Source organism: Ambystoma mexicanum, chromosome 14, assembly GCF_040938575.1.
Source record: "Ambystoma mexicanum isolate Mex_15411 chromosome 14, UKY_AmexF1_1, whole genome shotgun sequence".
NCBI classification, from domain to species: Eukaryota; Metazoa; Chordata; class Amphibia; order Caudata; family Ambystomatidae; genus Ambystoma; species Ambystoma mexicanum.
Genome location: NC_090940.1, coordinates 535,314,184 through 535,340,034, shown reverse-complemented (window position 1 = coordinate 535,340,034; position 25,851 = coordinate 535,314,184). Strand labels below are relative to the sequence as shown.

General features: G+C 47.0%; 1 protein-coding gene across 3 annotated transcripts in view; it reads right to left on the bottom strand.

Annotated features, from left to right (window-relative positions):
- Positions 1 to 25,851, bottom strand: part of WARS1 (tryptophanyl-tRNA synthetase 1) — a 285,365-nt gene that overhangs the window by 28,750 nt on the left and 230,764 nt on the right. For all 3 annotated transcript variants that reach the window (XM_069637773.1, XM_069637774.1, XM_069637772.1), the window contains exon 10: positions 20,585 to 20,725. In XM_069637773.1, the coding sequence (XP_069493874.1) occupies positions 20,585 to 20,725 (141 nt within the window). The remainder of the gene's footprint in view (positions 1 to 20,584; positions 20,726 to 25,851) is intronic.

The following is a 25,851-nucleotide window of genomic DNA, read 5'->3' as shown; positions in this document are numbered from 1 at the left end:
TGGGTGAAGTTGGAAATGCGTCCCCCTACTGGGGTTGCGCGAGAAGGGTCCCTGAACGGAGCGTCACTGTTTTGGTGGAGGCGTGCCGCCGTCTCTACTGGGGCTGCCCCTACCTTTACCACGTCCTCATTACCCCTGCCATAACCCTGGGAAGACTGCTGGTTGTTATTGTTCCATGGTGTACCCTGCCCCTGGGAATAGTTAAATCCTCTCTGGGAATTTTGTCCGCGTGGGCGACGAAAATTGCCATTCCTTCTTTGATTAGGGGGTTTATTGGTTAGTTGGCCTAGGGATTCGAGTGTCTCATACTCATCTTTGGCATTTTTCAGCGCGTCCTCGACCGCCTTACCAAACAACAGATCCGGCTCCACCGGTTTATCTAACAATGATGCTTGGGTTTCAGCCTTGAATCCAGACTGTCGTAACCAAGCGTGTCTCTTGAGAACAGTCTCTTCTGCTATCAATCTGCCAGCGTTATCCGCGGCATCAAAGGTTGCTTTTAAAATGCAACTGGACACGGCTCTTCACTCAGCGGAAACTCATGCCAATTGGCTCTTTAAGGGTTCTGGGGCGGAGTCTATGAGTGCCGCGACTTCTTCCCACTGGTGGCAGTTGTAACTGGCCAACAGGGTGGTGGAGTTGGCAATCCTTGCCTGGTAGGCGGAAGTGGAGGCTACCTTCCTGCCCAACCCATATAGTATCTTGCTCTCCTTGTCGGGAGGAGCTTCGGACGATGACAAGGGTGTTCCTGCCCTCTTACAGGTGTTTGTAACTACCAGGGAGTCCGGCTTCAGATGCCCCCTTATGTATAGTGGGTCTGATTGGGCTGCCCTGAAAAGTTTCTCAATCCTTGGGTTCACTGCCCTTGTGAGGTTCTTCTCTGAATAGACTTAAGGATAGGGATGGCCTGCGCAACAGGTCTCCTTTCTCCTACTAACTCCTCAGCGAAGTCTCTCTCTTCCTGAGCACCTTGGGTGTCAATGTGGAAGTGTTCTGCCGCTCGAGACAGAACTTCATTCAGGAGAGGTTGATTGTTGACAGGGGAGTCGGTAATCGGGGGTTCTTTCTCTACCGGGGAATCTACTCTGTAGGTCTCAGGGTCTTCCTCTTCTTGGTCCTCATCATCATGCGGTCTGCGGGCACCGACTCCTGAAGTGCGGTCTGGGGCTGGAAGTCGTCTTAGTCTTCCGACGATTGAACTTCCGTTACCTTGGGGAGCGAGGCACTCTTGGCAACAGTGGATGATTGCCTGGAGTCATGCGGCGATCTAGATCAAGAACGCCCAGAGGACACCGATTCAGGCCGTTCTCTATGTGCCTCTTTCCGAGAACTCGACATGCGTGTCGAGTCTCGGTTGGACTTCATGTGCTTTGTGGAAGTGCTGTGGGTAGCACTTGTGTAGCCGGGGGTCTTCCCCATAGCCGCCCTGCCGGATGACCTTCTGAGGTCGGGGACTTGCGCTCGGCTGTCTCTTGACGCCACCTTGCCCTCGCCGTCTGAAAGCACAGCGTCGCCGCCATCGCTGAAGGCGCCCTCCGCTGCCATGGCCTCCTGACGCCTGGCGTGGTGGGCCCAACGCTTGATCAAACTGTCCTTAAGTGTTTTCGGTTTAAACCTACTACACGCTCTGCATTCCGCCTCGGGGTGGTCCCTCGGCAAGCAGAGATTGCACGTGGCGTGTCCGTCAACCCAAGGGTACTTGCGGTTGCACTTGGGGGAGAATCGGAAAGGGGTACCCTCCATACGCACCTTGTGGCAGCGGGCTGTTAAGTGTAGGAATATATAAGAATGTACCTATATACCAAAAGAGTGTAGAGTATGTCCACCCCCCACTCTCCCTACTTGCAGGGCTGAGGCCAGAGGCCTTCCGAGGCCTGGGCCGAGGCCAGAGGCCTTCCGAGGCCCAAATCCGTCATGCAGCTGTCGACGGTTGATTTCTTCTCCGGGCCGGCGTCGAGTGTGGAAGTTCGGTGACTCGACGTTGGAGTGGAGAATGGGGAAAATAGAACAATATTTTGCAAAAGTATGGCTAAGGCCAGGGAACTCCACGAAATGCTTCCGGCCAGTATGGCGGACAAAAACAAACTGAGGGTCCTACTGTCATGATGCCCGCTCCCGGGGAGCCAGTTCAAGCCCTGCGTCCCCGAAAGCGGACATCCAGTCCCCAAGGAATGACCCAGCAACCCCATATAGGGGCCCTTTGGACAGTGCCCTGGCGCCTATGGCGCCAGGCTCATAAAAGACATCAGTCCTGGCGCTATAGGCGCCAGGCTCATTATGGAAGTGCTTGGGTGCACTTACCTGATGCAGACCATGCTGCAGGATCCCGGCCTCCTTGAGGCCTGAAAGGAAATACTTTACCTGTGGGACCAATTTACCATCCGGGAGTGGTCGGGGAAGGATACATACCTGGAACTTCTTCCAAGGCTATTTAAACCCCACCCGAACAGCCACACGTGCTTCGCGTTGTTGTGCATCTAGCAGCTGGACGCTCACCGTGTCTGCTCCTGCATCCTGACTTCTGCCACGCCTGCCAGCATCCTGGATCACCTGCAAAGGAAGAGAAGAAGAGAACAGAAGAAGGAAAAGTCCTTACCTGCTAAATCCGCATCCCGGAGACATCTCGCCGACAATCCTGAAAAGGAAGACTTATTTAAAAGCTCATCGCGTCGATCGCTGCAGCGCCGCATTCCACTCACCTTTACAGGGCGCCTCCATGTTCAGCAGCGATCATCCGGATTCGCACTCACGCCCCAGCGCCTAGGGAGAAAAAGACCAGAACAAAAGGTGAGAGAGAGAGGAGGGAATAAGGAAAGCTAAATCTCCATGTTAAGACTTACCTGTTGATTCATTCCTTCTTCATTTCGGGTCCGCGCCGCATCCTGGCATTTCCGGACCCCGGCCCCTAAGGGGAAAAAGAGACATCAGCGTTAATGAGCGAATGAAAAGACATTACCAAAAAATGCTCATTAAAGACTTACCTGATTTCTACAAGGATTTCACCTCTCATCTCGGGTCGGTGCCTGTTCCCCGGCATTCCGTACCCCGGCCCCTATGGGGAAAAAAGACACTAGCATTAGTACATTAATGCATGGACACAAGGGGAACCTCTTATCAAAAAACTTACCTGGAAGCCAAGCAAGTTTGGTTCTCACCAATCCCAAAATCCAGTGAAGTAACTGGAGACCAACGCGCCCCTACATCAGAAGCAGGATGGAGAGCTCGTCCTTCCAGACCCTAAGGTGAGACGCTACGAGGAATCACAGAAGGGTTTTGAGGAGGGTGAGAGGGGAACGTGGGAGGCTGATTGCATTACCCCGCAGACAGTTAATCCCCTATTTTCGCCTACAGAAGGATACTTCTGGGAGCCAGACAAGCCAGATTTGGGGGCCCGGTCCAGTCAGTCTTCCGAACCCTGCACATCACCTTAGAAGAGGTCACAGCAGCGCGAACCAGGCCAGCGCCTCCGTGGGAGTCAGGTGAGCGTTACACCTACACGCGTGAGGGATCATGGGTACAGTGGACGTCACACTAGGGATACTATTACTGGCACGCCCTGTGTAAACGCCCATTTTTGAGTTTCGAAAAACAAACTGTAATACTCTGCAGCTTCCACTAGATGTCGGCCTATGCACAGCATGTGATCTAAGCAGATTCCACAAGCCTCGGAAATATATATATCTTACTCAATGGCACCTACTATGTGAACAATTACTGGAACCCATTATACGCCACAAAATCAAGAACTGGCTCTGAGACCACCTACACATCATTTTGTGGAGCTGGGGTCCTTTACATGCATCCTAACCCCAAATCTGACACCAACACACAGACAAACACACACCTTATCAAATCTGGATTATAAGGTGATGGGAGCGGCCATTAGATTTGTAATCCATTGCCAGGACTACGCTGTAGTAGCTCGTCCACAATGGACGATGGAGGATCCTAAACCAGTCCAGTGACAACCAGAGTGCTCCCCTTAGATTCAGTGTGCAGCTGAGGAAGCACTTCTGTGCCATCCAAGTTAAGGAAATAAGGTTTCCCCTTTTGTGGTGTACTCCACAGCACATTTCCAAAAAGCAATGTAAAGTCAGCAGCATTTGCTTTCCTAGCACTGCAAGGTCCACTGGCTGGGGTATTGCAGACTCAAAAGCTTATAAGGGGCACACTTGTGCATCCACATAGGGCAGGTGGGCATGAGCACTGAGCGATCAGCTGCACACTCCATGAACCAGGACTCTGTGGGGGAGGGTGGGTGGTTGATTGACACTTTCCCCTGATTCCTGCCTGCAGAGTGCATGGGAACGAACTTACGGAGCAGCAGCAGTGTGCGAGTAAAATCAAGACCAGAGATGAATAAAAGAATCCAGCGATGCACAGGTAGCCACATTTAAAAAAAAGCAACAACAAAAAAATTCTTTGTCTATGCAAGGGGCTGTGTGTTTGTGAATGTGGGTGCACATGAATATAGGCTGATGTGAATTTGTGAGTACCTGCGTGCAGCGTTTATGCGAGCTGGCAAAGACATGAGTTACTGAATGTGTAGAATTTAAGCAGGCATGGTGGGAGGGGGGCAGTGGCTTGTGAATGAATGCAAGTGAAAGTATGCCAGCCAGTGGGTAAGGCAGTCCGAGAGGGGCAGTGGTGCTGCCAGTAAAGGGCAATACTGGCACAGTTTGGCGCAGCCAGCATGGATAGGTTTTCTTACAACAGCATTACTAGTTATATGGGCAATGTGAAGAGGAGGGTTCTTACGCGAGGGTACTTGCATTTATTGGCACAGCCAGCATGAACATGTCTTACAAAGTCATTACTAGATTTTTCTTAACATGCATTTCTAGCTCTATGGGCAAAGCGGAAATATGGGTGTTCTTACGTGGAGATACTAGTACATGCTTTCTTTCAACAGCAATACTGACATGGGACACAACCAGCATTAAGATTATATTGGCATATATTTTGGGCGGAGCTATTATGGAAATCTCTGGAAAAGTGTGCTGGAATAACAACCCAATATTTTCAAATGTTGCAGATGCACCTGCTGCACATTTGTGATTAATATTTAAGCCCCTCCAATCCAATACAAAAATATTCACCACCACCAGACTATCCCCTTGCAATCCCTAACAAGGACTGTCATCACCTACCCTAAACAAAACACCCCGGCTAAACACCATAGCTCTTGAACTAAGCAATCATAAAAATACATCATCAGAACCAGGAAGCCTTTGGCAGAGATGCGGGTGCCCTACACACATCACAAGTCACATAATATTACATTAATGCAGTTTGCAGACCGATATCAAAAGCAAAAATATTTTGCCATGTGTGTCGAGATGGATTTCCAAAATAGGCCCCGGTGGGAGATTTTTGGGGGGCCACCCTATTTATGGGAACATGGAAGACACAGAGATTAGCCAAAACTCAATCAAGGTAAGGTATCTGAACAGTCAAGGTTTCAGTCTCAGGAAAAGTGGGAGAGTGGTCTAGGGCTACAATGAGTCCACATAGAGCAACACCAAAAATTAAGTTAGACGGGGAGTATATCAAAATACTGTTACTTATTAGGCCGTCAATTACACAATAAGCATATGAAAATCACAGAGAAGCATTGTCACACAAAACCTTATCAAACATACGTACACAGTCACCATTAGGAGAATAGAACGTACACATTCACCATTAGGAGTATAGAATTGCATCTAAATTGCCAATGCAATACATGTGAGTAATTATATGCAAGGAGAAATAGGCAGAACTCTTCAGAATCAAAACAACAGCTTCCTTCAATCTTGATAATTCCAACCCTCAGATGGTTTGGGCATTGAGCCCAAAGGTCATCAGTTCCAAAGTATAGCTTTTTCAGGTAAGTTTTTACATAGAGGAATGCAGTGGGCGGTGATTTTGAGTACAGCAAGTTCTCAAAGTTAGACAAAAGTTCAATAAAGTTCATGTAAGTACTGAAAGATGAAGACTTCCGTGGTGCAGACCCTCTCAGGACACTTCCAAGGGATTGAAAGAGTGTTCAAAAGAGAGTCACTCTAGTCAGGTGGCAATAGGCGATTGTACAGCGGTTAAGACAGGAGCTGCCCCAGCACAGCTTTCCTTGGAGTGAGACGACAGAAAATGCAGGCGCTGGCGGCTCGTGGCATAAGCTCAAGATCTGCAACGTTCCAAGGCCCTGCTTGGAATGACGGCTGCAGCGAGCTAGCACACGAGAACTTGTCAGTCCACAGGTTGGTCCAGGGAAGACACAGATTCTCGAGCAGGGTCGAGACTGGTTGTTCCCACCGGTCCAGGGGTAGAACACGAATGGTGTACGTGCCGAACAATAGGCAGGATCTCTTCCTAGCGGAACTACTGAGTCAGCTTCAGAGTTTCGCTGAAGGAACCATTGTGATAAGGGGCGATTGCAATACTCCTCCAGACCCTACAGTAGATAAAACCTTACCGGTCATACAAACAGACTTTAGAAATTCCCTAGCCTTCACCAAAATCCTCAGGGAAATGATCTAATAGACATCTTAGGAATGACACCCAGAGAGACTATACACACTACTCATGTTCACAGAGGTTTCTCACACATTTATACACTTCACTTTCCTCGCTCCTGGTTCTAGCAATACCAGAGGCCACGATAAAAAGAACTGCGCCCTCTCAACACACCCCAGACTCTCTCTCTCAGTGGCTGGGCTGGCACCTCGTAGCCGCAAGTTTTGGAGACCATTTGACCCTATATTGAAAGGCACTGTGATTTGCCAGGACATTAGGAAAGCCATCATCTCATACTTCTAAACTAATCTCAAGGACATGCCATTGGGAATAGCCTAGGATGCAATGAAGGTGGTCATTACGGGTGAACTACCGAAGCCGACATACATATACACAAAAACAAGGGAAAGATTTAGGTGGGAGTTGGAAGAAGAGATACGAAATAAGGCGAAAACACAGAGCTACAGGTTCTATAAAAGTGATGCACCAGCTAAGAATAGCCGGGGCTAAACTAGAAGCCCATTTAGCAGAAAGAAGATCCCAGTCCCTTCTAAAAATCAAACTATTACTACACCAGAGGTATTAAGGCAAACAAAATCCTAGCACGTAAACTAACTAAACCTAAAGTTAGCAATAATATCCTAGTCTTAAGAGAGGAAGCGGCCTCTCCATGAGGACAGCAAGCTGCTTCTAGTACACCAATACTATGCGGAAGCAACGCCGGCCATGTCCCCAGCCCGGTCAGCTCAAAGAGACTTCCTGCCAGCAGTGAGGTTCCCAGCCCTCCCTGAGCCAGCGGTCACGCAACTAGAACAGCCGATAAAAGAATGCAGTGGAAGAAGCCATAAAGTCGCTGAAGAACACCACGCCAGGTGCCGATGGCTTCACCTGCCAGTTTGACGAGACATATTGTGACCTCTTAGTCCCACACCCCAGGTGTAACTCTTTAATTCATTCCCAGTCTTGGGAGCGACAATAGCCACGATGCAGGAAACTTTCACTAGATCTTAAAACCCAATAAAGACCAGAAGTTACTTGATTCTTACCGCCCAATCACGCATGAACTACAATACAAAAATATACTCTTAAGATTTTAGCAAACTGCCTAATGACGATACTGCCCTCATTGATCCAACTAGACCAGAACAGCCTCATGGCCCGGCGAACCATGCAAGACAAGATCAGAAGGACTCTTAACTTGGTAGGATAGTGGGAGACATGGGTCCAGAGACAGGAATCATAGCGCTAAATGCTCACAAAGCTTTTGGCCGGCTGGATTGGGCGTACCTGAAGACGCTGCTCCATTGGTCAGGTCTTGGCTCGAGATTCCAACCCTTTCTTCTGGCTTACTACTCCACAACCACCATGCAAATCTGGAACAACGGTAAGTTAACCCCTCCCATCACAGTCGCAAAAGGCACGAAACAAGGTTGTTCTCTATCCCCCTGACTATTCGCCCTCTCACTGGAACCCAAGGTCTCAAAAATCTGCAATAACATTAGGGGTATACAGTATAAAGGGAGCGAATACAAGATCGCTTTGTACGCGGATGACGCCTTGGTTAAGCTGACAGAGCTCAAAAGTTTGGTCATTGCCTTGATGATGGAGCTGGAGAGATTTGGTCAAGCATCAGGGTTCGAGGTTAACTACTCCAAGCGTAGCTAGGGGGATCCCATCAGTGGAGCCAAGCATGCAATCAGCCTTATGCTCAATAATGTGGAAACAGGATCATATCAACTATCTAGGGATTAAAATCCAGGGTAACATTAAAACACTATATGAGGCCAACTTTCCTCCCTTGTTTATGGAAGTGGAAAAAAAAGAGCTGAAGAGATGGAATAAGCAGGAAATGTCCTTGCTGGGACAAATAGCCGCCATAAAAATGAACACTGCGCCAAAACTGATTTACCACTTCTCAGGGCTCCCCATATCTTTCCCAGTGCATAGAATAAACACTCTCCAGAGGAAGTTTCTCACATTTATCTGGCAAGGTAAAAAACGCAAAATAACGACAAGAGTGCTCCCAAGAAACAATACTATGGGTTCTGGGAGTCCCAGATATCCACTGATACTACCTTGCGGCTCAACTCTCACATCACCTGGGACAACCACCTCCGAGCTCGAGATGGCTACAGTTAGCGCAAGTATCAACCCATATACCTATGTCACAGTTTCTTTTTACCAACGAGGCCCAGGAGGCAGCTCGATTTGCACTACTGTCCTCCACAAGTCTCTTGCTGAAATGCTGCAACATGGCAATAAGCCGTTGGGGGGACTCCACGAGGGCTGCGGCCATTGTCACCCATTTTCAATAATCCTGATTTTGCCACTGGCATACAAACGTCAGAATTCGCCCAATGGATCAGGGGAGGCTTGAAGGAGCAGAGAATTATTTAATGCAGGGATCCCACACACATTGGAGGACTGTAAGCGGATATTCTCACGGCAGGAAAAGGAAAGGTTTAGGTATTCTCAACTACGCCACTGGGCCTGTAATCCAGGGTTCAAACAGAAGGGAACTAGAGAACTGAAAGCACTTGAGCTCACATACCTCTCTGGGCTAACGAACGAGAAAATAGCCTCACTTTACAAACTGCTCGATCGCTACGACCCTAAGGAGAAGTTGCCATATATGCTAAGCTGAGAGCGGGACCTAGGGTGCCAAGTCAGTGAGGAACTTTGGCCGCATATCTGGGAACATAACCATAGAGTGGCTCGGTGCACAACAGACAAAGAATGTCAAATAAAGCTAAGCTGGTACTTTTCCCCAGGGAAACTTCATAAAATAAACCCCTCATATCCCGAGACCTGCTGGGGAAGGTGTTCAGAAAGGAGGCCCTATTTTCACACGTGGTAGCTGTGTCCAAAAGCCCAGCTGTACTGGAAAGAGGTCCTCTCTCATATCAAAGCAATGACAGGTGTGACGCTGCCTAGGGACCCATTAGTCATTTTGTTGAGAGACCGGGGAAATTGTATATCCCCTCTCAAAGGTACAGAGCCACTCCTATCACCCTCCTTCAGCCAGCAAAGATTTCACTGGCACGGAACTGGAAAACTCCAATTATAACGATGTGGTGGGGGAAAACATGGGAGATCCTAGCATCAGAGAAAATTACAGCCCTAGCGTTAGGGAAGTATGAGTCCTATGTAGCGACATGGCTCCCTTTTATGAACTATGTGCAAAATGCCTACCATGGAGCATACAAACCAAGCCTGTTGTGAGGGGAAAGAGGGGAAGTGAAGAACTCAAAACAATTGACATTGGAGCAAGCATGTAACGAGGTGTGAACATAATGCATGTAACCGTTATCATAAACTGATATGCAAGTGTAATGCTGATTTCTACCCATTTTACAAAATAAAGTTGTTTAAACAAAACAATAAAAAGAGAAAAAAGAGAATAAGTACCAGTGAAGGCCTTCTTGCGATCAGCCAGAAGAGCAGGGCTTAACTGCTCTTCTTCGTAGAAGTCTTGGCTACAACGATAATCTGATTAGCAGTTGCAGGAGCCTACCTTTTATCCAAGATTCAGGCTGGGAGCTAGCACAAACACATCAATGTTAAGGATCTGCACGATTCAAACAACCAGTGGCTATCCAATGACGGATAGCCACTGGTCATCACATCGGCCCTGCAAAAAAGACTCTGGCACCAGAGATATGGATTCGGACTAAACCGGGCTTGCCCCCTTCTCTAGATCACACAAAAAGCCCCTTTGTCTGTGAAAGCAGTAGCTTTCCTTATTGAAAGGGATTTCCATTTAAGGCATTTCCTGACACAAGAAGGCAGGAAGAAGGCCAAAGAACAATATGGCCAGAGAACAAGTGAAAAATCTAGTGGCACGGCCATCGCAGGGTGCTAGCCACCTGTAGTAACCATTTGCGTTAATTGCAAAAGTGCATGAGTAAAATAACACAAAAGTATCACTGCTGCTACCAGTTTGTCTTAGGCACATTGTGAAAGTAACTAAAAAGCCATTATATAAAACATTAAAGGATACAACGTATCCTAACTGCATTTCACTGTAAGGTGATATGTGCAATTGTAAAAATACAAGAATTCATAAAGAGATCTAGTCTCTCAGTACTGACAGTCTTAAGGACTAGTTAGTTTCCCTACAAGAATGAGCAGAACAGGCAAAAATTCAGGACAGTGTTCAAAACAAGCAAAAAAGATTTGAGTTTCATAGAAACGTGTGAAGGGAAAGGTGCTAAAATGAAATTGTACCTAACAATTTGAAACAAGGTCACATTGGAGAGGATAGGCGATGGAGCTGGGGCACTCGGGAGTCCGGAGACCACAACCCAATACACCATGCTCTTCCCAGCAATGGTGTATAAGGGAACATCCCATGGTCCCCATCCCATTCCTAGCCTTGAATATCCTTTGCCCCAAGGTACCATAAGGCCCCCCACCATGCTCCATGACATACAACATGCTGACAGAGAACAATGTGTCACTTTGGAGCAAGCATTGGCAAGCCTGTGGTCAAGGGGCTCTGCAAGTCGCATGTTACCTCCAGTGTATCCCAAGTGACAGTGACAGAAAGGTGATGGCACGAAGCACCTCAGGTCAGCCCTGTACCAGGAAAGGTGTGCATGCAGCCATCTGCCGGAGGCAGACCATCACATGGACAAGGTAAAGCACTTGCAACAGACCTAGCTGGCACCACGCCAGAGTCGGACAGCCATAACCCATCCACTCAGTCTTGCACACGGGGAAATTGTTTTCTCTGGTTCCTGCCGACGCCCTCATACAAGTCTTTAGATTTGTCCCTCCCTCAAGTAGCTGCAGCATCCAAAATTATAATATTGCTGCTCTCTAGAGACTTCATGCTTCTCTACATTAGACTGTAGCTGGAGAACGGTTCCTGTTGTACGGTGCTGAAAATCACCAAGGAATTTAGATGGTGATCACTTGTTCGCTCTTCCTCTCAGGAATTTGGCATTCACCTCTTTCCCTTTTGTATTAGCTCCCTTCAATGCGAAAGTTCAACCCAATTCATTTCGTCTCCACTAACAGCTATTCATGCCAATTGCATACATTTTTAAATGCTGCATTTCAACGGATGCCAGCAAAGATTGTTCCACTTTGAGGAGGGTGGCCATTTCAGCTCTGTCCAAGTTCCTCTTCTCTTGGGTTACTTATGGTATGGAGAAGAAAGGTATGAAAAAGCCATATTGGTGTTAAGACGTCTCCCCTTTGGACATTCCTTCACTTGGGAAAGAAAACGTAGCAGAGCAAATCCCCCCCCCCCCTCCCCTCCGCTCCCAAAGGGTCCCATCTTCAGTCTGTGTGCGTCAATATGGTTGCCGTGCCAAAGAAGTCACATTTAGTTCAGCATGTACAGCGTACAGCATCTCCTCTGAATTAGGAAATATATTTCTGCTTTGCCTGGTAACATACTCCAACCCCTCCCCTCCATCCCGCTGATCCCCCCCCCCCCCCCCCCCCAGTATACTCCGACCCATGAGTCACAGCCTCTGTCACCTTGAAGGGACAGTGCAACAAGCTTCTCACCTTAGGTCTGAGATCTCAATGACTAGGATCACTGAGTAACTATTTGCTGGTGAACAGCAGTGCCCACATGATGGCACTGGAGTGAGATTTTTGCCAGCAGTTATTCATTGCAACAAGTTTGCTACCTAGAGATACTCTCTTAATATACCAAGTGCCAGCTGCAACGCAGTTGTTGTTCAGCATCAAACAGGCCTCCAGGACAGGTTTCAACCAATAACGTGGCCACAAAACCCCTTACACATGGCTCCTTTCTAGAAGTCACTCTGGATTAGACAGCCAAATGACGGGAGGCAGCAGGTAACCCTAGATGGAGCCATCTTGGCACTGTCCACTTAGGTCACACGCCATATGTCTACTTTAAAGATAAACTGGTGCAGTGCATAGTTATTCCAGGGTACAGTTTATGTGTTCTACCAGAGCGAGTTTTAATTTAAATATGGCTTTTGGCATATTCCTCTGCCTAGGTCAATAGACAGTAACAAACCACACAAGCAGTACTGTTAAGATAATAATATGCAAACATGATACAGAAAAATGGGAGGGGGAAAAGCCATGTGGCAAACTTGATTTTTAAGGAGCATATAGAACATGCCAGAGAAGGAGCAAAACCAATACTTATGCATAGGGAATTACAACCTTTAGCAGCCTAGTGGGGGAAAAATAAAATTAACACAGACATGCGAAGTGTCCTGTAAAGCACGAGCAGTAACTTATGGGGTCAATAAATGAGGGCAGGATAGACAAGGAGAGAGGATGGTGTTTTAAGGAGGACATTGGAACAATATTGGAGACGGAAGTGAAAATGCAACAAAGTTATAAAATAAATGTGACATGAGTAAAGTAGGTGTGTTGGAGCAGAGAGACTGAAAAAAAGTAATGGTGCAAAGACCAAAGTGAATCAAAATGTGCATCCTGAAATAGGAGTTGGGGAACACATAGCGTTGTGCGATGAACCAGATGGAGTCAACACTAACTTCCTGGTGGCAACCTCCTCCCATGCGGCCAGGAGATGGCAACCACTACCTGATCCTGCCCCTGGGGGTCGCTATATGAGGGTGGATCACATGAAAGGAGATGACCTCTAGGGAGATGTCATGGCTTCATCAGGTGAGACATGCTATTCTTCCCTGAAGATAACCTTCCCATATCCAATTCCCTTATGGCCTACTGTCATACATCTACTCATTCCCCTCTAGCGAATAGGGAAACCCATTTGCCCAAACCTAATTCCCACCTTTGGTCTACCTTGTAAAACCTATGTAAATACTTATTTACGTTATCGGAATCAGTTTGCAACAAGGGACTCCATGTCCCAGAATTCTCAAAACACTGCAAAGATGATGATCAAAGAATGCAGATTGAAGGGGACCGCAAGTCCAGCGAGCGCTCTCGTGCACCTGAGCCCAGGAAGTCTAAAAGGCAGAGGTAGAAAGTCTGATGTCTGCTGCAGGCGGGAGAGAGCGAAACCTCTCCATGAGAGCCAGGAAAGAGGTTGGCTGGAGCTGGAGTGGTGGAGCCAGAAGGCTCGCTGATGAAACAAGAAGAAACTGCTGCTCCGGGATAAGCTGTTGGAACGCCAAGAGCCGGTGAGGGACTCGGCTTGGGGGGCGTTTGCAGGTAGTGCAAAGCAGCACTTTGCATACCGGCGCTAAGAAGGAAGCAGAACCGCTCCGCGGAAGCCATGAGAGACAGAAGAAAGAAGCAGACACGGTCCCAACAAGGTAACGAGCAGAAATCCTCTACTGGTTGACCGTGGGAGAATCCAAAAACGCAGTTGAGAGCCGGTGAGACCGCCCAAAGATAGTGGGGACTACGGGGCATGTCAGCGACAACGCAGCACACAGAGAATTGTATGCAACATAAAGCACGAGAGAGCGACTAAAGAGAAGAAAAGAAGGTGTAAGATGTGTATATTTCTGCAAATACAAGAGGGGAGGAAGGGTGGGTGCATAGGAATCTAAGCAGATACAAGCACCAGAAATACAATTATGGTGAGTAATGTAGGTCTTCTGATGCTTGTGAATCTCCCAAGAATCACAAGCTGTGCCTAGACTACCGAGCAGTACCAGGAGATAAAGGTGGGATGTTAGAAGAAACAGCAGCAAAGTGATGTCTTAACAGCGCCTGACCCACCTGAGAATCAGTCTTCGAATGTGTATCTAAGCAACAATGTTGTGTAAAGGTGCGAACAGAACTCCAGGTTGCCACCTTGCAAATAGCATCTAGAGTGATATTTGCCATGAAAGCTATAGTAGCACCCGTGCCTCGAGTTGAATGTGCTCTAGGCGTGCTCTCTTTGACAGACAGTAACCCACCTGGATACACTTAATCCATTTAGAGATTGTCGACTTAGAGACAGGGTCTCCTTCTCTACCAGGGGCAACCGAGACAAAGAGTTGTTCTGTCATTCGAAGTGGCTTAGTCTTGTTAAGGTAATACATCACTGCTCTCCTAAACATCTAGTGTATGGAGGCTTCTTTCAGCTGAGTTAGTAGGATAGTGTTAGGGGAGTTTTCCCAAGGTCGAATGGTAGGTAGGACTTCACAAAACTATCCTTGTGGTGTATAGTTCCCCAACTCTTCGTATCAGTCAGTACAACTGCTGGAAATCTTGGCAGAGTGCCAGAGCAGTCAGGCTTATTTTAAGAGGGCGATGTGAGCTGTAGGTAAGTTCACCTAACAATTAGTAATGCACATCAAGAAAACACTCAATAAATGTATATAGAGATGTATTATATTTACACTAAAATCACAGTTAAATACTCAGTAACATACACTAGAATACATAGGATACTTTTCAAAGGCCACTGCTTAGTTTGCAGTTGCTCGCAGTTACATTTGTTACAGCTTTTGACAGTAATGACAGTTCTATTGGCTGTGGTGCTGTCTGTCAGGACTAGAATGGTCTTCCCTTGCAGTTGTTGTTGAAAAGCCTTTAGGGCTTTGAACAATGCCTTTAGCTGTAACAGATTGATACGTTTGTTTGCTATAGATTGTGACCACGTGCTGTGCGCTGTCTGGTGGAGAAGCTGAGCTCCCCACCCTGACAGGGACACGTCTTGTTGTGAGAGTGGCTTCCACTGTGGGGGTGGTGAATGATTTCCCCTTTAGAAGGTTGTCCTTTGTCCACCACTGCAGTGGTAGAACGAGGGCTTTCAAGACAACCACTAGCTAGTCCAACTGACTGCTTGCCCGACACCATTGGCTCGAGAGCCACTCTTACATATGACACATGCACAGACGGCATGTGGAACCAGGTAAATGCAGGATGCCATCATTCCTCATGGCTCTCCATAAGGTTATCTGATGACCGGCTACATAGTGAGGGATCTTGAACAACATGTTTTGAACTCTCTCGTTGGAGGGGAAGACAAGTCAGTCTTCTGTCCGAATTAGGGCTCCCAGAAATTGTTTCACTTGGCTGGGGGCAAGACTTTATTTTCGTTGATAGAGAACCCTAGTTGAAAGAGTAGGTCTACAGTCTTTTGCTGTTCTCTAGACACGCCTGGTGTGTCTCTTGTTATGAGCTAGTCTAGATAAGTGAACACTGGAACAAATTGTCTGTGCAAGTGAGCTACCGCCACTGCCAGAACTATGGTAAAAGCCCTTGGGGCTGAGGCAATGCCAAAGGGGAGAATTTCTACCTGATAGTGAGTGTTCTCGATCTTGAACCTCAGGTATTTTCTGTGCGCTGGAAGCATTGAAATATGAAAGTATGCATCTTTCATATCAAAGGTGGCCATGCAATCCCTGTGCTTTAGCAGTGGAATTACCTCCTTCAGAGTAGTCATCCAGAACCTCTGAGGCTTGACATACTTGTTTGCAGGGCGCAGGTCTAACACAGGGCGCATGGTCAGGTCCTGTTTGGGTTCAAGGAAATATATTATGAATAAACACCCTTATTTACCCGATGGCCTTGGACGAGTTCTACTGCTCCCTTTTGCAGCAACACCTTCACTTCTACCTGAAGGATGACGAGGCTGTCTGGAAACCTTATTCTGTTTGTTGGTGGGTGGTACCGAGGTGTTTGGAGAAACTTGATGCAATAACCCTAGTCTACTGTTTTGAGCACCCACTTGTTGGAGGTGATCCCCCTCACATGCGTGGGTGAAGCATATTCTCCTACCTCAATATGATGGGAGGGGACCTTGACTGGACAGTCATTTGCTGGCAGGGGCAGTGGAGCCTCTGGTGGCTGCATTCCTACCCTTTACTTTGCCACACTGAAATCCCTGCTGTTGAGGGTCTTGATATGTGCTGGAAACTCCTTGGCTAGAGTACCAGGGAGAACCTCCTGTGCCATAAGAACCCTGTGCAGGCCTAGAGGTGGTTTGCCCACGAAAGGAGCATCAGGTATTGAAAACCCTGCGCTGCACATACGGTCTAATGGAAATCTGGTGAAGAGATGTTAGGGTCTCATGTTCTTTCTTTGCAGTCTCAAGTGCGTCGTCCACAACCTTCCCAGAAAGAGCCCACTCTTCTATGGGTTTATTAATAAACAATGCCTGTGTCTCTGGTTTAAACCCTGAGTTTTTCAGCCAAGCATGGTGCTTCAAAAGAGTACATTCTGCCAACACTCTGCCTGCCATTCAGCTGAGTCTATGTTCTTCAGGATGTTCCAAGTGACTTGAAATACCTCCTGTACAATAGCTAGCAGCTGTGCTTTAGCTTGTTATGGAACGCTTTGTTGCCCTTCTTGCACCCGGCCCCACTGCACATCACTGAAGCTGGTAAGCAAGGTGGCGTTATTGGCGATGCAGATACTATATGCCGCATAAGACGTTCTCATTTTTGCCAATGCATAACGTTTTTACAGTCTTTATCCGGCGGAGCCTCAGCAGAGTACAAGGGCACGCCTGCTCTTTCTGGTTGTGGTGACCACCAGGGAATCCAGAATGGAGTGTCCTCGAATGTAGACGGGGTCCGATGGAGTAGGTCTTAACATCTTCTCAATGTGTGGATTCACTGCACGAGTAAGGGAGGGTGTGTGCAAAGAAGGGGAAATGCACCTTTTAATGGAGTTGAGAAGGGAAAATCGACTGGCTGACAGGTAGCTTTTCTTTAAGTACGTCTTCCACAAAGTAGGAGTCAGGCACAGCCTCTTGGGTGCCAATTTTAAAATGGCCCTCTTCCCTCTTAAGGATGTTATTCAAGAGCAGCTGGTTGTAAATAGGGGGAAGTGTCCCTAGGCTGACCAACAGGTGCAGCATCACAAAAATTATTCTCAGGTTCTGCTTCATGGGCAAGGTTAGTAGCCCAAACCCCTGCTTATCCATATTAAGCCAGGCATCAGGATCTTGGGAGGCAGGATCTTGAGATATACCATCTTGGCCAGGGACATCATACTGATCATCCCCAAAAATATCCTGAGAGGGTTCATCCCCTGTTAGTATCAGAGGCGCAAAGTGGATCCTAGGGGACTGAAGTCTAGGAGACTTGAGGGCACTAGGGCCATCCTCCAGAGCACGAGTCCTCTTTTGACCAACCTTATCAAACCTGTCTGAGAAGTCAAACTTAGACATGCTATTCATAGAATCTTCAAACCTAGCCTTAGTCCAGGATCCTGTAGATGGATCATGAAGCAGTGGGAAAGCTAACTTCTCTGACCTGGAACCCTTTTGGGCCTGTAGGGAGTGGGACTGTGATGTGGGTCAAGAGGCCTGGACATATGCCTGGGGTAAGACAGGGGGTGAATGAGGACCAGATTCAAGGGGATCTGGCTGTGCACAAACTTTTGGCAACTTATCCCTTAATTTTGGGTGTGTCTTACCTAAGGACACGCGTTTGGACGTGCCTTTCGATGTGCCTGAAACATGCTCAAAAGATTTAAAGGGAACACCCCGAGTAGTGGAAGACTTGGAACCGTGTGCCACATGCAGAGTCGGAGGCACAGAGGGTCGGGAACCAACGGGCTCAACAGGTACCGCTGAAGATTGATGGCCCTGTGGGAACTTGAGGCGTTTTTGACGGAAACGTTGAGTGGCGCCAGGGGGGGTGTGCGCTTAACCACCGTAGTGGTGCGAGTTTGGGTGCCCGTCCCCAGAGTGTGATTTCCCCGTAGCAGTGCGTTCAGCATGCATAGTGGGACTGTGGAAAGGCACGCGGGAGTTGCCAGACCCCACAACAATGTCTTCAGTCTCCTAACTGGACCAGTGACTGCTGGATGAATCCTCGTCTGATGCGCCGGTGGGAATGGGATTTGGCCTGCATGGCATAGGCCGCCCACTGCTGTGTGCGCCTTTCTTTAAGGGTTTTTTGGCTTAAAGAGTCGACAGGCCTTGCAACGCTGCTCGTCGTGGTCACGAGGTAAGCAGTTATTACACTCCTTATGAGTCTGTCCCTCCAAGAAAATGTCCTATTACGGGGGGGCAAAATTTAAATGGAGTTCTCTCCATTACGAGGCAGAAACCCAGCAGCCAGACACAGGAAACAAGAGGGAAAGGCGAGAAAAGGCATTCTGAAAAGAAATGTTGAAAAGAAGGGCCCCCCACTCTCCTCACTTTACAAGACCGAAGCCTGAAGCAGACGCCACCACCAGCCGGCAAGGATTCGGCCAGAGAAGCTTGAGATGGGAACTGGAACGCCAGTCTATGAAAGGATCGAAGGATCGAAGACGCGATAATATTATAGCAACAAATCTCGTTGGCACGAGCTCCGCATGAAAAGTACCGACCAGTATGGTAGAAAAAAACAATCTGGGGGACCTCGACACGTGAGGGATCATGGGTACACTACACGTCACAGTAGGGATAGACTTACACATTCCCAGGTTGACGTTCCTTTTCGATCTTCTAAAAAAAGATGGAATACTCTGCGATTACCACTTACGTTTTAGGAAGAATTCTCATAAATGTGCCAATTCCTCCCACCTTAGAGCCCTCCAGCTCTTTTGCTAAACTTTGGGACTTTGACATTTTTAATTCCGTTTTGTTTTCTGTGTTGGTTTCTTTGGTTATGGAGTTTTAGAACTCCATAGGCATCATCTTTTATTTTTGTGTCACACAGCACCCTCAGTGCAGTGGCACAGGGAAGCCTTTGAGGCTTTCCCAAGGTTTAAATACCTTCTCTGGAATAAACTACTGTTTCCCAGAGTAAGTAAAGTGAAATTGACTTTAATAGTCTTTTTAAATTCCTAGACCCAGCACACCCTATCTTACAATAGAGTGCTGGAGGGGACACTTTGTATCCCCTTGTTCTAGATACTCATGTAGCAGTCAAATGCTACCCCTTCATCTCAAAATGGCTGGTGGCAGTGGTTTTACAACAAACTACCATGATTTTTCCCAACCGTGAACACCGGTAGCATTAAATAGCGGGAGCTTTTTTTCAAGATGGCGTCTGAGCCCCCTCTGTAAAAACAGGTCCCAGTCTTCTTTTTTCGCCATTTCTTTGTGGAAATGTCCTTCTAGAGTTTTGCTCTGCGCGCCAAACCAGGTTTGGTTCCTTTGTTCATTCGCCTTTGGCAGGTTTCAGGACTGAAAACCGCCTCTGGCGCCCGAGTGTCTGAGGTGGCCAGGAAGTGAGGGAGGTGCCTGAAACTCCCTGTGCTTAGACTCCTAGGAGACCCAAATGCACTCTGGCGTGATTGGCTGACTGACTGTCCGACAAGGACAGCCACCCTGCTGGGTGAGTGGCAGCTAGGCTGAATGAATGGGAGGAAACTGGATAAAAGGCAAGTCTCTTGGCTTGGAAGGCAGAGTCGACCACTGGAACGACGGCTGCTGCAACTCTTGGACCGTTTGTTTTCCCGGTGAAGCCCTGCTGCAGGTCCGAATCGCCAAGTTCATCTCGACAGAGAAGCCCCCACAAGGACGACTTCTCCCTTTGAGTTGGTGGGACCAATCAACTCGAATCATAAGCCACCTGGATACTCACCTCAGAGCTGGTTGACTTTCCTCAGAGTGCTGGAGGAAACCGAAGAACCACATAGCTTTTTGACCAGTCCCAGTGCAGGAGTCCCCCGACTTCCTCCCTCTTGTCCTCACGACTGAGGCCCAGGTACAGCGAGATCTCCAGGAACTGCCAGGAAAAGAAGTCATCAGCTGTATCTTTTTCTTCCTTTGTAAAGGTACTGTAAAAACCATACAGGGTACTTACATCTCGCGGTGAAAGTGCTTGAAACTTTTCCAACTCACAGGCCTAATCAGCTTGTTACCGACCATATAATTCTTCTTGCTACAAACTACTCCTAAGAACTTGTGCCGAGACTTTTCAGTTTCACTACCAGAACTGCTTCATCGTATCCAAGACGTTAGCCCATTGACTTTGGCCTAACCTACTGAATTGAATTGACTCTTCAGGTGAACTCTAAATATTTGCACTGTCTAAGAATAACTTGTAACCTTTCATGGCAAACTTGTGCCAGATTTTCATTTCTGACTCCTCACAGTTGAAATACCAAAATCAAATCTCAAAATCTGATGAAACAAAATATGGAGTTAATGACGAGTCAAAGATATTCCCCAAGTTAGGATTCATCTTTTCAGACTAAATATTTTCCTGAAAATACCTCACAAACATCTTCTGTGCTGTACTCCTCAAGTGCACACATGCAGTTCTGTTAAAATTACCTGCTTAATTTGCTCAAGTTTGTCGTCATCATCAAGGAAGAAGCTTAGGTACATGTAACAAACGTCAATTTCACAGTTGCCGCCATATTTTCTGTGCTCCTCAATGGTATCTTTACCGCCGGAGAACGCATGTTTATTGATCTAGACCATGTAAAGAAAAGCTTAGATTAAAATCTCAACCATTGTGTCCATTTCTCTGGACAATATACATGCTATAGAAAATTATACCAGCACATGTTTTCTCCTTAGTACCATTAACAAAAACTATCTTCTACAAGGAACATACATTTGACAAACCCTGCCCCCATCCACATAAGGGTACATATTGTAAAACTGCCAGAACAGAAATTAAATAAAAAGGCTACACTCCAATATGTAATCATGGGGTGTTTAGGTACTCCCTACTTTAATAATAAATGCATAGGCAAACCAGACATGATGTGATGAACAAAAATGGTGTTACATACATTGTTTTGCAGTGACTTATCACATTGTTTCTATGTTTTTATTCAAACTTTAACAAATATTGTTGTGTTCAAACATGTAGAACTATTTCAAATCCAGAATCTAAACCTATATTAACATAATAAAATGAAAAGATTTTAATAGCTCTTGCTCATCGTTGTTATTCACAGATATCACGTATGGTTTATATATAAATGTTTTCAAAACTCTTTTCAAGTCAAAAAGATATTCTGAATACATTACCAGAATGACGTTTAGGTTTGAAACCATTTTCACAAAAATGTCACTCCTTCATACTGAATAAAAGGTCTTACAGATTGAATTAGAAATGGGTATTACTAAACAAATGGTGGTGGTTGTTTTCACAATAGCACCTATCTTTATAGAGCTGAGAGTAATGCATTGGAGCTGAGAGAAATACATTGCTAAGTATTAGAGTCTTGTATGTTCTAGTTCTTCAGAATACCAACTTATGAGAAAACTAGTGGCAACATGTCAAAAGCATTAAATCCACACCAAGGCTTAATATGCATAGAAGATTTTTGGTGTACCTCCCTAAATCCACCTATGCATACGTATGAATACTGTCGCCGTGCTATGCTGTCTCAAATCAAAGTGCAGTGAGCGAGACAGACCAGATCCACTGCTCCTAAACGAAGGCCTCGAGTCAGCATCAATTCACTGATTCACACATAAGCAATTAAAAAGGAGTTCTTCAAAGTAATAATTAGCATGCTAGCAACTTAAGTTTTAAAGTTATGTAGTAGAAGTGCCCTCTAGCCTAATCCCAGTTTGTTTATTGTAACCAATTTCCTTAGCTGGATCCAGGGACCAACAGGAGAGCGGCTTGGGTGTCTGATGCCCCCAGGGCCAGTAGAAGATTGGCCATGGTGGATTGGGGAGGATCCTCGGCCACTTGCATTTGGTCCCCACTACTTAGAAGGGGACAATCAAACAATTACTATTACTACCAAATATTCCCACCAAAGCACCCTGTTGCCCAACACTAGTTACAAGTTACCCAAATTCAGATTCTGCAGCGCTTCAGCACAAGACCTCCAGCCCCACCCATGAAGCCATGGCCTTGCCCTTTATTAGAAAGGTTTTCAGGAGTCTCAGTAACAGCAATGCATGACCAGAAACATTAATAAACACACACCAGCATGAAAGAGACATTTCATAAAGATGCAGTTCCCTTCACTGGACGCAGGAATCTCATGGATGAACCATATAATGTAAGCAAGCTCCTGGTCCTTCCAAAATCAATGCCCTCTTACATACTTGCTTGTTCCCCGGCACGTAAGACCTGTGTTGGGAATACAACCTTTCTGTTCCACAGCAAAGCATCCCCAAGGACAAAGACCCTTATCCCTGAACAGGAAACACTCTGCAACGATACCTTATTACTAACTCGGCCTTGCCACGAAGAACAAGAGTCGCAACTGTCAGTTGCAGTTTGGACTGGCGCTTAAACTGGTGGTGGTCCCCCAAGCCCTAGCTGAGGCAGCTATGGCAGAGAGAGGGAAAGAAATTCCAAAATGACTGCTGTACCTCAAATTTGGCCCAGTTCATTATGTATCAATCTGATCCAGGTGCACCCCAAAACCACAGAGCTAAACACAGCCCTTACTCAATTCCCCTCACACATGTGCAGGCCCTCAGGAGAAATCCCACCCAGGGGAGAGGAGGAATGATCTAATAAATCCCAGCAGCCCCAGTTGCTGGGGTGGGTTGTTGAAGCAGGTGGTGGCTGGCAGTTGAAGGAGATGAGGGAGATGTGGAGCTAAGATTTGTAGGAAGTGGTAGTAGGATTAGGTGGTAAAGATCTGTAGAAGGTGAAGACCTGGAGCAAGTGGTATGGAGGTTATTAAGAGGGGGGTGGAGGGAGAGAAACGAGGCCAGGTTGGCCCAAGGCTAGTCAAGAAGGGTGCCAGGGGTACAAAACGGGTTACTGTAGTGAACCCCGGTGTCCTCATCTGGGACAGTTTCCACAGCCTTGAATACACATTAGGCCAGCCAAATTAACTTTCTATCGGGGTAAAGACTTTACAACTTGAAATTCGAAAAAGGGACTCATTCTGGATTTTAAGCAACAAAATCTGAAATAATGTTTGCACGTGCAACAAACAAGGGGGGCACTGGGAGACTTCCACTTGGAAGAGAATCGGATCAGTCTCCTTCTGGTTCTATGGTAGAAATGCCTAGTAGAAACCCCGGCCTGCTCCATTGCCACCACACAGGCACACATTCCTACATCAAATTCACCCTTCCATAATATGTACTGCAAGGTCAAGCTTGCAAATTCAACTTGGCAAGGCTGTTACACTATGCCAACCCCACTGCCTCCACCTGGAGAAAAAATGAATCCTGTAAAGAAGATGCCGGGCATTCTTAAGTCCAGGTACCAGATCTCACTGTCCGGCCATGGGGTCAGTGGAAAGGCATCTAGACAGCGGTCAGATTAGCTCATCAAAACAGTGTTACCAAAACATTTGTATTCGGCCAACTCGGTGCATTTGCCATGCTTTGCTGTCTTAAACAAGCCTATGAATGAAGCAGCCCCTCATTCCCCGAATATCCTGTGATTCATGGTCAAAAGAAGCGTGTGTAACCGCTTTCCTGGTCGCTTTTGGCCCAGTCCACACCAAACCCGCCCATTACACCTGACACTACCAAACAAGCAGCATACCCCCGCCACCCTCATCCTCACCATCAATACCCATTACCAGGATGCTGCTTGCACCCAACTAAATACTTCCACGAACTCTCCTTCCAATCCTATCCGAATACTTCCCCTCATCTTAAAGCCTCTCAGGGTGAAGTGCCATGTTTACCTAGGGAAGTAACTTGGCCCATTTGGCTGAGTGAGCCCGGAAGATTGTGGAAGTGAGGAACTGGGGAAAGTCGCCCTAAGAAAGATGCTAGGGATTTTTATTTACATGCGCATATCTGGCCTCTGGTAGAGAGCCTCTAGATGGTGGTCGTGCTTTAGAAATTCTAAAGGGGTCCACACCTAAACTGACTGTCTTTAAAGGAAAAAGATATGGCCAAATATGGAAGCAGCTTCTTTGAGCACCGAATGCCTGAGGCAGGGCAGCCAAGACCATAATTGACTAGAATGTTCCTAGTCAGGGGTCAATCCACATTCGGAGAATCAGCCTGTTAGCCCTGAAAAGTTTGAGCGTGTTGATGCACAACATTTGTGTAGCCGCCATATGTTTGAAGGGATGCACGATTTGGATCGGAAACAGAGTTTTCACTCAGCTTTCAATATTTCTATAAAAGAGGGGAAATCAGCACTTAATCCTTAGTCGATAGGACAAGCTGGATGTGAATCTATGAAACATTCCAATGATCAAGAAGTATAGCTGCAGCTAACTACTTTTTCCCTGCTGCAATTAATCTTTCGATCACTAAGCATTTTCAAGCCACAAGCGTTTTCAAATAGGAAGAGAAAGGTGGGAAACTGAGGTTCACCTTATTTAAAGAGGTGTTGGCGCACTGCTTGTCCGACCCTTGTGTCCTTCCTTGGCTGCAATTCTAGGCAGAATTACGCATGATGTCACTCACCTAGCCGCTTGTCAAATTCCTTGCGTCATCAGTCCTGCCATCATGGCCGGAGTCACCACCATTACCCTCAAAATGATCTTAACAAGAAAGGCAGCAAGCCTCTGGGATCCATGGTTGAACATCAGGATGGTCAATGAGATCTGTCTAGACAGACCTTTCAATAAATATACAGGCCCTTATTGGTTGGGCCAAAAGTCATGAAGAACTCTTGTGAAAGACCTTAGTCTTGTCAATATAATACTTCAGGTCTCTCTCTCCAGGATAGAATGTAATGTGGAATGAAGCCAGTAGCAAGAACAACTCATTAAGGTTAAAGTCAGTAGAAAGTTTGGGCAGGAATTATGGACAGGCAAACACCTTTCTTTGTGAACAGTGAGCCGTATACCAGTTTTCTCAAAGACCTACGTTAGCTACCAGTAAAGCCACCTGTTATGTGATGCACTTCATCAGTCCGATGAATGGGCTCAAAAGAATGCCTGATAACTTTTGTTGGGACTCAGCACAATTAGCAGCAAAGGAGATTATCGTGCAAACTAGTGTAAAAGCAGGTAAAAGGCCCTTCACAATCTATTTGATGATCATTTGAGAGTAAAGGCAAAGGCACCACAACACCTTTGTGTACCTGGATATGGCAGAAAGGTGGACCACTACTGACTGATGTATCTGATGTCATCACTCCTTTCCATGAGGTAGCCTCTCCCTATGTGGCCAGGGGACGGCAGCAGCTACCCGATCCTGACCCTGGGGGCGGGTATATGAGGGAAGACCACCTAGGAGGAGGCGACCCTCAAGGGGATGACACAACATCATTGGGGAAAGTCACATACCCCCATTCCCTCTTAGGGATGCCCCCCCCCCATTCCTCAAACCCACGCAGGCAAAGGCTGCAGTTTTGTGTGCTGCAGGTGCATAAGACTTTGCTCAACCGTCCGTAGGGCCTACTCTTCCACCATGCAGGTGCAACTTCCAGCAAGGGCTATATTTCCTCCAGGTACCAAAGCCTGCGGTGTTGTGTGCCACAGGTGTTAGGCCAAAATCCAATCCCATCCCATCCCATCACATCAGGTAAACTCAATCGTGCCAGTTGCACCTATGCCCCACATCTCATACCCCGAGCTGCCCTGACTCTTGCCCATGCCCGCTACCCATTGCATTAGGTAAGCGCAATCGCACCATGTGCTTATGGGCCCCGCATCTCGCACCCCGCGCGGAGCCCCGACTCATGCTCAGGC